At 38.2% G+C, this 15,706-nt stretch overlaps 1 protein-coding gene across 1 annotated transcript in view; it reads left to right on the forward strand.

Moving 5' to 3' along the window:
• The window catches only part of RAB3C (RAB3C, member RAS oncogene family), a 125,282-nt gene that overhangs the window by 45,689 nt on the left and 63,887 nt on the right, over positions 1-15,706 (forward strand). The window contains exon 3 of the mRNA XM_086770961.1: positions 9,009-9,127. Coding sequence (XP_086627087.1) covers positions 9,009-9,127 — 119 coding nt within the window. The remainder of the gene's footprint in view (positions 1-9,008; positions 9,128-15,706) is intronic.

Raw genomic sequence — 15,706 nt, forward strand, 5'->3', positions numbered from 1 at the left:
GGGTTGTCATGAGGAAAGAATTATGTTCATAGCTCTCAATAGCTAAGAGGTACTGTTAGCTAATCGGTGGACAAGGATTTGCATAACGTGGTAACACGATGACACTGTTATGCAAATTTGTTCAGTGCAATGAGCCACTAACACAGAGCTATTATCAAAATGGCTGGTCCAACTTTTCTCTATCCATGGATCTCACCTCATCCCGAATAATAAGGGCAAGTTAATTAAATATGAGTAATAAATATTAATAGATAAAGCTGTCTGCAAGACGCAGAATAGAATGACAAGGGAGAGAGAAAGTTGAAGACTTATTATTCTTATTTTATGAGTAAAAAGTTCTAGAGAGAAGTAGTTAATCCAAAAGTTTTATAAGAATATAATCAAAATACAGAAATGGGAAGAGGAAGGTACTCTGGCATTCCAATATACCTCAATGCTGTTCTCTGTTTACGTTATAATAATCAGCTCGACTCTAAGTCTCTGAACTTAATAGCTCAGTGACTTTCCCTATCTCTGCTAAATGAAAGGCAAATGCCTTTAAAAGTTATGGAAGATCAGACAAAGATGTACAGCTGTGGAAAACAAACCTTGCCAAAACAAAAATAAAAACAAACCCCAAAACTTGGAGAAGGAAAGGCTCCAAGGAGACGTTATTGCAGCCTTTCAATACCTAAAGGGGGCCTACAAGAAAGATAAGGAGAAATTCTTTAGCAGGGCGTGTTGTGATAGGACAAAGGGTAGTAGTTTTAAAATAGAGGGAAGTAGATTCAGACTTGATATAAGGAAAAAAAGTTTTACAATGAGGGTGGTGGGACAGTGGAAGGGGTTGCCCATACAGATGGTAGATGCCCCATCTCTGGAACCATTCAAGGCCAGGTTGGACAGGGCTCTGTCCCTCCTCCTCGCAGGGCGTTGAACTAGATGACCTCTACAGGTCCCTTCCAACCCAAACTATTCTATGATTCTAAAGCAAAACCACGCCCCACCCCTAAAAATACCCCAACAAACCAAAAAAACCCCACCACATTTATCATAAGGCAAGAACACACCTATTTTTAGGCTACCAAGTGCTTTGTGGATGGAAGAGCCAGTCTGAAACACTGCCAAGTTGCAAATACCTGTAACAGTAACCAAAACCAAGTGAGACAAGGACTGAAGGACTGTTTAGTGCCTGTGTTGTCTATGGATGAAACAGCTCTGCTTCTTATTTTCCTAAAAGACGTAAGTCTCACAGCATCAGGATTGACTTCGTTACAACCTTTCCTCATCCCACTGTAAGTACGACAACCACTGTTTATTTACTGTCTAAATTACCAAGTACACTCGTGGAGCTTAAGGAGACTTTCTGTCAAGTCCGAAGATTGTTCGTAGTGTATTTGAGTGTCAGGTTTCTAAAATTACCATTCCTTATAATCTTATTACAGATCTATGTGTCCCAACCACTCAAAAGGAGGTTGATCTGATCCTCTCAAGCTTTGACAGAATTCAGTGCCAGATGTCAGCATTCCATTATTACTTTAGTTTTAGTATAAGTTTTATTCTTAATACAGTAATTTCAGTCCATATTAAAGGCTTTTTGTTTTTCCATTATGAACTGGTACACATTTTTGGTCTCTGGCTACAAAGATTAAAAAAAAAATTAAAAAAAAAGTTGCTGTTACTGTACAATCACAGGACACTGGGAGCAGGAGGTTTAAAAACAAAATACAACAAAACTAAGCATATCACATGTTTTTCCAGTGCTAATTTCTGTATGGTAATAGCTGACTGTAGAACATTGATCCTTATCACAGCTTTGCTGGTTTTGTTTGTATATAACTTCTTTTTTCAGAATGGCTCTCTTTCTGAAAAAATATAAGGAAATTTTTACAGTCTCATTTACAAGTATTTGAAAATCATACAAATAGAAAGTTAATCAACTGATTTTTCCCTAGCTGTAGTTTTCATGAGGAAAGACGCAAGCTGGGCTCCGATATTAATTTGCCTTTTAATTTTATTCATTAAAAAAATACTTGCATTATTACATGAAGTACAAATTAGATTTTGTAAATTCATTATTTCCACTATACATTTTTGGCATCTGTACTTAATGTTTTATTCTGTGACACTTTCAATAAAGTAAAAGGAAAAAAAAAGATCTTGAAAGCCAAACCTGAGCCTTTCGAGAAAGAGAAATCCTTCTTAAGACCTAACAGGAAACTTGATTAAAATATGAAGTGGTACTTCAATTTGTTTTACTTTTGAAGAGAGTGCCAGGTCCTACTGATCTGACAGGTGCTTTATAAAGTATGTCCAAAGACGAGGAAGAAAGACAAGAGGAATTGATCCTCACCTCCAACAGAGCATGACAGTCCACAACCAAAGTGAAGACAGGGAAAGAGGGAGGCATGCACTGAAATGGCAGTGGCGCTCAAAACTTGTGTCCAGAACCAATGGCAGCTGAGATCAAGCTACGCTGTGCTAGAAAGGAGGCAGTTATACCATGGCCTTTCTAAACTTTGTGCTTTAGGAAGGCAAGGTACCTGAACTGCAGAGAATTAATATTTTATGCAAATCTTAAAAATAAAAAAGGAGAGAGAAGAAAGAAAAAGAAAGGAGAAAAATAGAACATTTTAAAGGAAATCAGCTTCAGGCACAGTCACCAGCTGCACAGATGGAGTGACAGAAAGCAAATCTGGCAGTAAAGTACTTTCACAACCCCAGCTCTGACAAACTATCTCTAGCACAAGCTCTGCATCACCTTCTGCCTGCCAGGACAGCCCTCCCAGACACAATTTTACTAGCCACATTTGGAAAAATGCCTCCCCCCATTGCTCTGGCCTCAACTATATCCAGCTCCCACATCCCTCCTGTACGATGAATGAACTGTAAGCTGTGATTTTAGGGTGACTTCTAAGGACTAGCATATAGGTCTAGCAGATGTGTACTGGCAAGCTGAGTAGCTGGGTTTTCATGCTCCAAATGTTTTTTTTTTTTTATACACATATATATATTTCTACAAACATATGCACCAATACACACACACACACAGATATATATACACAAACACTTATGTATACAAAAGACAGAATTCCAGGGAAATTTAAGCCATGAGAAGCCTGGAAAGAGCTGCTGATAGGAGACAGGTACATAAGCAAAGACTGAGTTGGTGATACGTAGTGTACATCTTCTGTGCATACATTAGCTAAAGAAACTGGTTTATACCATGTTTTCCATTCCTAGTTGTAAATGTTCATATGTCTGTGTTTCTATGTGCCTAACGCTTTCTGTTGGAAGTGCTGTTTGTTGAAAAAATGTGCTCCCAGGATAGTCAGCTCCTCCTGCTCCAACAGCGTTTCTCCCTGTCCTTTTTCTTTATGCCCTGTCCAGTTTCTTCTGATACAAACCCACAGCTGCACTCCCTGGGTGGCTAGCAGCAGACCAGGTGGGTTTACCCCTGTCTGCCCCCCATCTCAAGTGGATTTTTGCAGAGGTTGCCACTTGCCCTTCCCTGCTACAGCCCTCTTACTGGTTGGTTTTTTTTGTTTGTTTTTTTTTTTGTCATACATTTCTTTTTATTTTTTCTTCCCTGAGATCCCAGAGATCCCTGAGGAAAGATCAGAGACATCATTTGTGCTGCTCTGAAAAGAGCCAGTTTAGATTTCATTCACTTACTGCCTTGAGTGCTTTTATATATCAACAGGTGAAATTAGAGAAATGTAGAGTCTCTTTGATAAAATATATAAATAACCTTTGGGAAGCAAAAGCAGGAAAGAAACATGAAAGTCATAAAAGAGCAGCAGTTCTTGATTGCTGTGCCAATTGTGTTTACCTTAACAGAAAATTTTGATCTGCAAAGTAAGAATTCACCCAATTCACATTTCTAATTTTATCTTTCTGTTTGCCTTGCCTTCAAATATTGTGGATGTGCAGCAGAGATATAATTGCCATCCAAAAAATCCTCCTTTTGGCACATAACACAAGCTGTATTGTGATATGAGTAAAATTCGTAATGTGGGGAAGTAGATCTAAAAAGATATTTGTATGTTTAGCCTACAGGACAGAAAAGCAAAGGCACAGAGTCACTGAAGTGTGACTAAGTTTGTGTTTTGCAAACTGAATTCCTTCACGGCAGGCTCATTAAAAGTTCTTCCTGACAAATGCTGTTTGCTTTCACCTTCAAAACGGTCTGCATTAATAATAAGCAACTCCACTTGGAAGCTATTTACATAAAGTATTGCTCCTGTCGATGAAGTGCTAGGCAAGCGCAGGGTGGGGGGGGGCACATACTCAGCAAATGAATACAAGGGCCTGATTTAACATATTGCTCTAAAATGTTGGTATAATTTAAGCTGCTATGGGACATTCTGAATGAAGTCTAGCAGGACTTTATAGTAAGGGGGATTTACTTCTGCTAAGTTAACTCAGCTAATGGTACCTTGCAAACCTAAATAGTTATTATTTCCAAAATTACTATCAGAACCTTGGTTTCTCTGGTTTGTATTTTGAGACTTCCCAGACCCATAAACTCTCAACTTCATGAGGAATACAGGTTCTTCTTGAACCAGATAGCTTGCTATTCCTAAGTGTTTCTATTTGCACAGATGGCTATTACATTATATCTGTCCATTCCTCTGGGAGCATTGTTGTCAGCATCTGGTGCATTCCCCAGACACTGGGGCCTTCAGTGGTGTGGCAGTTACACTGCAATAGTGAGAATCTGTAGGAAATTTCCCCTAACTTTATTAAAGGGTTGTTTCAAAGGAGAAGCACAGGAAAAAAAGCTGGCTCATGTAGTTACTGTAAAAATAACTAACATATCTTTACTTTAATCTTTATTGTACTGTCAAATTCACAGCTTTAAATGTAACTCAAATGAACAGCCAAGGTAATCTAGAATGATCTATCTCTATATTATTTGACACATATATGATAAAGGAAAGCTGGCCAAATACGTACTAGATTAGATTGCTATCTTCACCCTGAGCCAGAAACAGATATTTTGCACTCAATCTATACCCCTACCATTCCTCTTTCACTGCCTATAGATCTATACAGGCCCTATTCAAGATCTTTACTGATAGAAAAGCTTTACTGGTCCTTTTAGCTATGAAATTTCTGGCAAAAAGCAATGAGTTTTTGTAATAAGAATTTTTATATATTTATATATATATATATATATATATATATATATGAGGATCCAGAGCATAAAAATGTTTGCAAGTATCTAATTTCAATTATATGTGAAATAATTAATTAAGAAAAAAAAAACCAAAACATACTAGAAACGTCAGAGCACACAAGGCCAAACTGCGCAGTCTTCCAAATACTCAGCACCATGGGCTGTTAGCAAGCATGCTGTACGCAGTGCTCAGAAACTGGATAATTTCTAAAAAACCATGTCCATGAAACTTTATCATTCTGAGATTTAATATGTAAAACCTGGTGCCTATTAAAAATCATTCACTAAGATAGACTCACCTAACCAGAAGCTATTGGAATTATGGGAACTTTGTTAAAACCAGAATTTATGAGAGTGAATATAGTATTTGAAAATATTTCTTGCAGCTGCTGAGACCCTTCTTGTTTTGTTTTGACTAAGATTTGTAAAATACCTCTTTTTGTCTTCTGTGCAAGGAACTTTTCATAAAGCATTCCCTCACTGTCACTCAGTCACTATTGCTTTTCCATTCTACTTCCTTAATGAACAGTCAGTTATCCTTAACAGACATTATCTACATGAACGAAAAGGCCTGCAAGACAATTTATGTGTTTTGTCTTGTGCCCATCAAAGATGGAAATGAACTGCTTTGGTTCAAATGCCATTCAGTAATAAGTCAAATTTTAGTCTTCCTCAGGCTTATTTTATTTAGTTTGCTCAGAAATAATCATCAATCAGTGCAAAATACAGATGTTATATTTCAGAATTTAAATGTGATGATCATCATATTAATTCCATGGTCTTGCAAAAAAAAAAAAAAGACTAAGATAACATAACAGCAGCCAGTAACCATACCTGATTTGGAAAAGGTTTTCTTCCAGTACAAGTACATAACAGTACCTGAGGATAAAATCATAGTGATTTACAGATATAAATAAGATGAAATATGGAAATTAGTTCTTTTCTGCTCAGTTCTTCCATAAGAATAAAAGCTAATAAACAGAGAGAAAGGCCACTTACATTGTTGCATTATCTGTTTCAACTAAATTAAATCATTATAATAAAGTATAATAGTCAATATTGAAGTATTTGCTGTTTCTAATGTTCTAATGCTGTTTCTATTTCTCCTGATAAATGGTATTTGAGGTCCTTAACAATCATAAAAAAGGAGCTGTATTTAGGGCATTTATTAATATATTCTAGTCAATACAAAGGAAATGCTTATAATGTGTGGAGAATAAAAGTTTTGACAACATCACTTACTGATATTTGGGTTCATTTCTTACATGATCATAAACACTCTACTGCATAATTTGTACATTAAGCCAATTATCATTTTGGTTGCTTTTTTATAGCACGTGAATAGAAAATAATACCAACAGGAATGTTATTATTGATGTTTGAAACTAATAAACTCCACTTCATTCATGGTTGTCCATCTGTGCCATATACTGAAACACCAGTTTAGAAAATCTTTTTTATCATCACATTAACATAGCATTAGCTACAGACACATATTAGATGCTTATATTGAGAACCCCAAATATCTGGTTCCTTCCCACATTGACCCAAATCAAATACCTAGGTTCAGAAGAGCATCTCCTATCCCAAAGTCAGTCAGTGATCTTCATTTGCAGCTTCATCTCCCTTTGTGTAAAATTACTTAAGAACTTTTATCTTGATTTGTCTTCTTTTACAATAATTTTTTATTCTCTGTGCCTAAGCCCACACTAGCTACATTTAACACTGCACAGAAAATGGTTGATGTCTTGGATAGGAAGCCTCACTGACTTCTGGCTTTATTGCTAGGGCTGTTCACTCTTATCTGCAGACAGGCTTCAGTTGAAATCACCCACAGCAAAATGAGATTTGCTTCAGTAGCAGTGGGCTCCTCCTTGTCATACCATTGTATTTCCAACCATATATGTCTCTGACTGACAAACAAGCAGATAGACACTGACAAAACTTGTTTGAAAATCGTATCTCTTCTCTACAGAAAGGCCGTGTGCTTGCTATAGGCCATATTTTCCTTCTGTTCCTCCCAGCTGTTTTCTCTAATATCAAATCAAATAAATGAAGCCAGCAAAACATGTGAGAGTAACCTTATTGCATACAAGAAATAATTACAAAAAATGGTTTTAAGTAAGGATACATGATATTTCTTCTGCTAATAAATTATTTTACTCAACATTTCAATTATACTTTCGTCTTATGGACAGACTAACCTACTGAGAAAGATCTGACCTCTGAGTATTAGAATATGCACAGGCTTAGTACCTTAATATTCAGTAATACCACTAGAAAATTTGGGACCAGTTCTGCTAATGCAGCCATGCAACCTCGGGACCACAGTTCGTATAGACTTAGCCAACTCTGAATATAAGCAGAACTAGATTAGGTCTGTCTGACCTTTCTCGAAAAGGCATAACCTAACCTCCCGTGAGACCTCTTAGAGTCTAACTTCTGCATTAGGTTTCCTTCTTGGATCACTGAAACTACACCAAAGCAGTAGTGGCTGTAATCCAGAATGAACAGAATCCATGTATTTTACCTAAGACCTTGTTTGGTTTCAGTAACTATCTTATGTTTTTTATTCTATAAGTGGTTTCTGATGTATGCAGAATCTCCTTTTTTTACTTCATTAGTTTATGAAATTAATGATATATGTGTAAAGAAGGAGTCCTGCTTAATCTATTTTTATATTTTTCACCAGGCAGTACTACTAGCCCAGGAACCATTTCAGAAAATGCACCAAATAAAACATTGTTAATCACTGGTTATTCTTCTCTATCTGTAGAAAGGCAAATTAAATAAATTTGACTGTATTGTAAAGTAAACTTTCTTATCCACTCAAAAATCTAAAATAATGAAATTAAATTTCAAAGTTTGTTAAAACTGAATATGTGCAGATGATCTGCTAGTTACAGGATTGCACTGAAATGTAACATATGTCTCCTCTAAAAAGTTAATGTTTATGGTTTAAAATTATTAAATAGGTGTGATGGAACAGGAAATAGTTATGCATTTTGTGTACTTTAGTTATTGCTGTTGTCTCTTAGTACAGACAGGGATGGTTATGCTAGATGTTGCATATAAATGTAGTAACAGGTAGTCTCTGCCCTGAAAATTTTTAATGGAAATAAGCAGTGTGCAGTAGGAGAAAGTAAGATGTACATTTCTTATTTCAAAGGCAATTGAATGAGATACACAGAATGAGGGAGAAAGCTGGTTTGAGGTAAGGGACTGCTAGCAAACTTCCTTTTTTTTTTTTTTTGTCAGATATTGTTCTTATTTTAAAAGCACTACCCTCCAGCTTTTATTGTGTCAACACAGATCTGTATTGGTTCTGAAGTTGACATGAGCACCAATGGCTTAAAATCACAACAGAATGATTAGACATGGCCTTTTTGGTCAGGATGTTTCCAGACTTCAGAAACCATCTTGATCTTATAATGAAGATCTTAAGGATGCTATTTTGTCCAGCATTTTATCCAGGACATGAGATTTTACCTGTCCCCTCTGTCAAACTGGGAAGGTACAAGGCAGGAGCAAGAGATAAGGTTCTTATCCAACTCTCAGGCTGAATGCATGAATCAGTGAACGACTCAGGATATATGAGCTGACAGAGGGCCATGCCTTTCTGCTTCTCTCCACTCTCACCTCATGACAGAATGGATGTGTCTCTCCTATTATGATCCAATGCAGAATTCCTCTTTTTCCTGTTATTCTCAATTTTCTCCTCCTGATTAGTTTTATGAATAGGATTGCAGGGTTGTACAATAACTGTTGTCAGTTTTCTTTCTAATTAAAAAAAATAATTTCCCTATTTATTTGTAACAAGTAGAAATTTTGTTTCTTATTGTTTCAGGACACAGCAGGTCAGGAGAGATACAGAACAATCACCACGGCTTACTACCGGGGTGCAATGGGTTTCATTTTAATGTATGACATCACGAATGAAGAATCTTTCAATGCTGTGCAGGATTGGTAAGTAAAACTTGGAATTCATACTAAATAGCACAGAGAATATTTGATGTCACTCACCTGCTGTAATAGTGTAAATAATTTTGGAAAACGTATTTCCAAATACAGTGCCCAAGCATTCCTATGCCCAAATATACGGTGTGTTTTTTTTTCTGGAAAGACAATGCATACTTTAAAATGTGTTGCATATAATTAATTGTAACCATTGTGTTTTCTGTTGTTTTGGTTAGTGTGCATTATTCATACTACTAAAACCAGCAACATGCTAGTGTGGAGAGTAACTCCTAAGATAACAGAAAATTTTTGCATATTTTACAGAAAAAAAATGAGATACCATGTGTAGGTGTTGTCTTTTAATTTAATTTTTCATCATGTTGCTTTTAACTGCAGGTGGTTATATGTTTGCTGTCAGTCTTGTGCCTCAGGTGTAAAAATGATGAGCAAACTTCATCTGAATAGCAGAACCTAAAATGGCCAGGACTTGGATTACCTGATATTATGTGAATGTCAAAATGTCTCCATAAAAGTCTGTCATTTTAATCAGACCTAAGCCAGTCAGGATCCAAACAATCTAAGGCTTTTTTGAGTAAAGCCGACCCAAAAGGAAAGCTAGAGTTAATCTCAGTGATCTCTTCCTTTACAAGTTATTTTAATATCTAAGAGCCTCCTAGCAGTGCTCTGAATGATATGAATGCGTGCTTCATGCGCTCTCTTGCATGCTGTTCCCATGGGAGAACTGTGTTTGACAGACAACTTTGTTCGTAGTTCATGTGATTTGTTCAGTATGTTTCTTGGCCTTTTAAAAACTTATTTTAAAGATATGCACTACTGTGTACTTCTTTCAGGACAGGCAAGGTCAGAAACATGTTTCACCCTTAAAGTAAAGGGCTGTGATGCTGTGATGCCCGTTTCTAACTGGAATTGTTGCCCAGCCTCAGACTCTTCAAGAAAAAAAACTTTCTCTCTTTCACACTCTTCTGCTTGTTATTGTGGTACAAAATGTCACTGAGCCCATGGAGCACCTTCCCTCTATACAACTGGAGTTTTTCTTGGTCTCTATATGCTGAGCCTGGTCATTCGCCACTCTGAAAGTAAGAACTGAGAACCTTAGCTTGTTCTGCTCTATAGGAAATGGGATCTTGGGTTACCTAACATTTCCTATGTAAGCACTAGGGTTCTATTTATTCACACTTCTCCAGGGGAAAGGGGCACCTCCAGAGTGTGTCCCACCTTCTCCTCTCCAGAAGTTATCTGTACGAGTCTACACCAAATTGCTCTTAGGAGCATCTCTTTCCATTTCCTAAAGAATCAATAAGCTTATGTAACTAGTATAAACCAGACAACTAGCTTTTGGACAACTGAATGTATCTGAGAGAAGTCTCTGCTCCATACTCAAAGGGGAAGACTCATTTTCTCTCTGTGACTTGTTATGCCGAAAGGACGTTCTGCCCATTTTGTACAAGCTGTAGGATCATGCCGAGTGCTTGCTATTACACATTTGTGAGTACTGCTCTGTTCAACAGCATGAGGGACAACCTCCTACCGAACAGGAGGTAGCTGAAAGTGTTATTCACAGATGCTGCTCTGAACATTGTGCAAAAACAGGGAATCAAGGAGTACACTCAACCTCCCAGCTGACCCTGCAGTTTTGGCTGCCAGCCCCATTGCTTCTTGGGCCTGCCAGCTGAAGCACTTTCTTGCTTTGCCTCTGCTGTTGTTTGTCCATGGGCTGATTCTCTTCAAGCACTGGGTTAACTTGGTGATAATGGCAGTCTAGGACCAGCTGTAATTTGCAAATCTCATTGCCCCATCTCTGAGCAAACCAGATGGCATGCCATGTATTATCTAGCTTTCTCTGACACAAAGGTTTCTTTATAGCACATGTAAATATGAGTACTTATTAATTTTCCCACCTGTTTGTTTTCCAGCCTCCTAGATCTTTAATAGTTGGCACCTTTTGTCTCCTGGTGAAAAGTAACAAGGCTTCATACTAATTAAAAAAAAAGTCCCTGTAAAATGAAACGAGAAAATATCTAAAAGCTTTGGAGTTCTTAAATAGGTTTGTGAAATATGATTTTTCCATAATTTTAATCTAGAAGCTGTACAACAGTTGGCAGCTACTATAGAAATTTGGTGGACAGGAGGGATTGCATTATTATGGGCCAAGAGCTACTGAGCAGTCATCTGCATGATGAAACAGATGACAGAGACAGAATGCCTCACTTGTCAGTATGAGACATAGATTTGCTTGTTATATTTATTTTTAACTTCAAGAGTCCAGTTGCTGCCCTGCTAGTTCTTCCTCTATTTTATTCCTCCCATCTCACAGCTGATAATTGATTTTGATTGGCCCATGCTCCAACATTGATAGTAATTACAAAACTACAGCTTGCTTCTGAATGTGAGAGAAGTTAAAGAAAATGTGCAGTTACCAACACTGCAGAAAATGCACATGTGTCTGTGCATTTGTGAAAGATATCACAAATGGGGGAGGGAGCAGGAGTTTTTAAGCCTCTGTGGCTTAAAATGCTTTTCTCTGTGATTGTTGTAGTTTAGCACCACTTGGGACCAAGCTACACAGTCTCTCACTCACTCCCCCCCAACATGTGAGGGAATGCGGAGAGATTATTTAACAAAAAGGCTCAAGGTTTGAAATAAGGACATGCAGAGATCATTGAAGTTACTGTTAAAAGCAAAACAAACTTGACTTGGGGAAAACTATTTATTTCTTATTATTAGTAAAACCAAAGCAGGATAATGAGAAAGAGAATAAAGTAACTACCCACACCCCTCCCTCTTTCTTCATTTTAATTATCTGTATCTCCTTCCCCTCCCCGAGCAGCAGAGAGGCGAATAGGGAATGAGGGTTAGAATCAGTTCATCACTTGTCACTTTATTCTGCTCCTTCCTCCTCAGGGGAAGAACTCCTCACATTCTTCCCCTGCTCCAGCGTGGGGTCCCACCCATGGGTCACAGTCCTTCGTGTGAACTGCTCCAGCATGAGTCATTTTTCCATGGAGTGCAGTCCCTCAGGAACGGCTCCCCCAGCACGAGCCCTCCACAGGCCACAGCCTCCTTCAGGCACCCGCCTGCCCCAGCGTGGGGTCCTCCCCTGGGCTGCAGGGGGATCTCTGCTCCTCCATGGGCCTCCATGGGCTGCAGGGGCACAGCCGGCCTCACCATGGGCTGCACCACGGGCTGCAGGGGAATCTCTGCTGGGAGCAGCATTACTGCTCCCCTTCCTTCTTCACTGACCTTGGCATCTGCAGCCGTTCCTCTCACAAGAAATTCTTCACAACCGGCTCAGGCAGACGCCTCTCAGGTTCTCTTCACATCTCATCTCCTCTCCACTTCTTGCAGTCGGGCCGGGCCGAGTCGGGCCCAGACAGCCACCCGGTAGGAGGCCAGAGGGTGAGGCCTGCAAGGCCCACAAGGCTCGCGCCTCCCCTTCTCTGCCCCCACTTCAGCTTCTTCACTTCTTAATTATTTTTCTCCTTCTTAAATACGTTATCACAGAGGCGTTATCAGGGAACATGCTGCTACCAATTGGCTCGGCCGAGTCCACTGGACAAAGGGGAAACTTCTAGCAGCCTCTTGCAGAAGCTGCTGCTGTATCCCTCTCCACTAACACAGCCAAGACAGTGATAAATGTGCCTCCGAAGACAGTGGTGCCATTTCATTTATGTGCACAGTGGGCCAAATCCAAGCTCAAATCACATCAGCTTCAAGGCTTGATCTAGAAACTGCACTGCAGTCAGGACAATAAAGCTAGAGGTGCCTTTTAGATTTGGGTAAAGGAGTTTGATTTAAAATGTGTGTTGAAGTGATTCTTTAAAAGCAGTTAGTTCAAAGTGGTTGTACTCATATTGAAAGGCATTTTTTCAGTCTGAAGTTTGGCTGACATTTCTGCTTTATAACAACAGATGAATAGTTGTATTTCTAGATGCCATGCCTAGGTCAGCATGAATCTATTCAGCTGTGAGAAATTCTGTGTCTAATTTGATCATTTTACATTATTAAAAAAAAAATAGTATCTGTTATTTTATCTAAGACTATTAGCATCAATATATGCAACAGTATAGTAGTCAAGCATTTGTCTACCAGTCTGTGAGACTGAGAAAGGATTTTGTCTAAAAGCTTAGCTAAATGACTTGAAGGTCCCACAAATTTCAACTGTACTGCAGACACTTCATGAAACATTCATTTCTTACCTTCCTGAATTAAAATAAGAAAACTTTAAAGACTGCAAATGACAGTAACAACAAAAGTTGTAACTTAAGTAGAGATTTTTTTTGAGATTCAAAAATTCTGGCATGAGAAATTGTGAGCTGGTATTTCTGATAGTTCTGCTGTATGTACACTTAGTGATTTATTGCCCTCCATCTTATCCAGAGGATGATGCTAAGAATAGACTGCCAGTTTTCATGTAATTGTTCAGTCACTTCAGAACTGCTGCCTTCTAGGGTAGTTCAACTAACCTGTGTGGTTTCACATGTGCTAAAACAGATGCTGTTTAAATAAGCCTAGCTTGGCACACAGTTGAGACTGCTCTACAAAATTAACAGGTTGTTAATGATTTTTTACCATTTCTATGTTTTTTGCATCATCTATAGACTTCATGAGCCATTAGTCTAAGTGTTTAAGAACTTTGTTAAAATAATTGAAGGGTATTTCTCTTCAATTTCAGGTCAGTCTGAGAATGTGTTTCTTCTGAAGAAAATGGCAATGGCAGTAGTCACAGGCCTGAACAGTATTCTTTATAGATACAGATTTTCAGAAGTTCGTAAGGACCAACAGTTTCTGTTTTTATTCAGGGAGAGTGGATATGTGCTGAAAATCTGGCTGCATGCAGAAACAGCAAATCAAGCATGCTTGGACTCAGATCTCTTAGGGAGCTCTGCCCAGATTTTGAAGCTGTCTTCTCCAGGACGGTTTTTTCATTCAGTAATGCAGCTAATGCTGCAAGTGCAAGGTGTGTACCTTGCAGTAGTTTGGTGCATGTTGGTCATGCCACCCTAAAAAGGAACAAATTTGAGGAACAAATTTGTTTCCTGTAAATAGGAACCACTTGTAGGGCATCACTTTCTGCCTGGTTGAGGTCTAAATTAGAAACAGGGAATAACCAAAACATCCCATTTAGCTAAATTCTTTAGACGGCATCCACACTTTTCAAGTAATTGGTCTAGTTGAATCTGATTTTCTTTAAAAATTTCTTCTTATTAAATCAGAGGAGGAAATAAGTGAACGTTGAGAGTGGCTCCATGCTCAATGCATATTTGTTTTAGTCCAGTTATAACATCACAGAGGTTACGTTCATTCCTCTTTTCTACTACCACCCGTAGCGTTTACATTTGTTAGCCTTTTTAATTTGAGATTGTTTTAAAGCGGACTACGCTACTATCAAGTCAAGATAACATTCAGAATTACATTTTTAAAGATATGAGAATTCACTACAACATGGCATTTGGCAGCTGCATTTACTGGATTTGCGAGTACTGTTTGTCATTATGGACATCATTGTGGGAAAAAAAAATATTGTTCCATTTTTTTAAACTATTAGCTTTTTCTTTCTTTTTAGCACCTAAAGTGAACTTTTTAGCACCTAGCAGCTATGGCTACCGTCCACTAGAAATTGTGGTTCCTGTGTTCTGTCGTGTCTCTCTTGTAATAAAAGACATGATGGCATTTTTTGAATTGTCATTAAGAGAAAAAATAAAATTGGAAAATACATTAATACGTTAATGAGTAAATGTAAGTCCTCAGAGCAATTTAAGCCCATTAAGTTAATGTCAGCACTGCTACATGCACTTCTAAAGGTCATATGTTCTAAAGGATACCTTCTATTTGCTTCCACCTCTAAAATGTCAGTCTAATATTCATGCTTGGCACATGCTTGATCTACAGACAGGCTATTTTTCTTTTACCTGTCAATATTGAACTTAGTTCTATCATTTAAGAAAAATTCATTATTTGCTGTATATCAGGGAACAAATTTGGAAAGTGCTTCTAGGCAAATTTAGCCTCCATCCCTCTTTGCCAGAACATGTTGTCTGACATGTAGCACAATTTGTGTGGTTCTGCTGCACCGAGCACAGCCACAAGCAATGTGTGCCATTCCTCATGTGCATCCTCAGGAGCTCTGCCCCCTGGGCCTCTGTCTGGATGTTAGCTGCATCGTGTCCACTGGTGATCCACGTACGAACTGGGAATCTGCCATGCAGCTGACAGCAGCCTTCACACAGCAATGCAGCTTAGAGTCAGCTGGAAAAATATTCTGATGGAGCATGCTGATATTAATTGTATTAACTTGGGCTTGATATGGATGCAGATATAACCAGATTCCCTGCATTTTTGACATAGTTATTATTTTCAGCCACTGAGGTGCAAGAAGTTGGACAGTTTTTTATTATTTCATGTCATTCTCCTATTTAAAGCAAAAGAGTGAAACGCTAATATTGCACAAATTATGTTCTATGAAAGGAAGAGGGTGAAATTTAAGGATTAATTATTTCAAAAGAATCACAATTTGATTTATTTTTTAAGTGTTCTAAGTCTTTCTTCTGCACAATGGATCAACATAAG

The sequence above is a fragment of the Chlamydotis macqueenii genome, chromosome Z (assembly GCF_036417535.1).
Source record: "Chlamydotis macqueenii isolate bChlMac1 chromosome Z, bChlMac1.mat, whole genome shotgun sequence".
NCBI lineage: Eukaryota > Metazoa > Chordata > Aves > Otidiformes > Otididae > Chlamydotis > Chlamydotis macqueenii.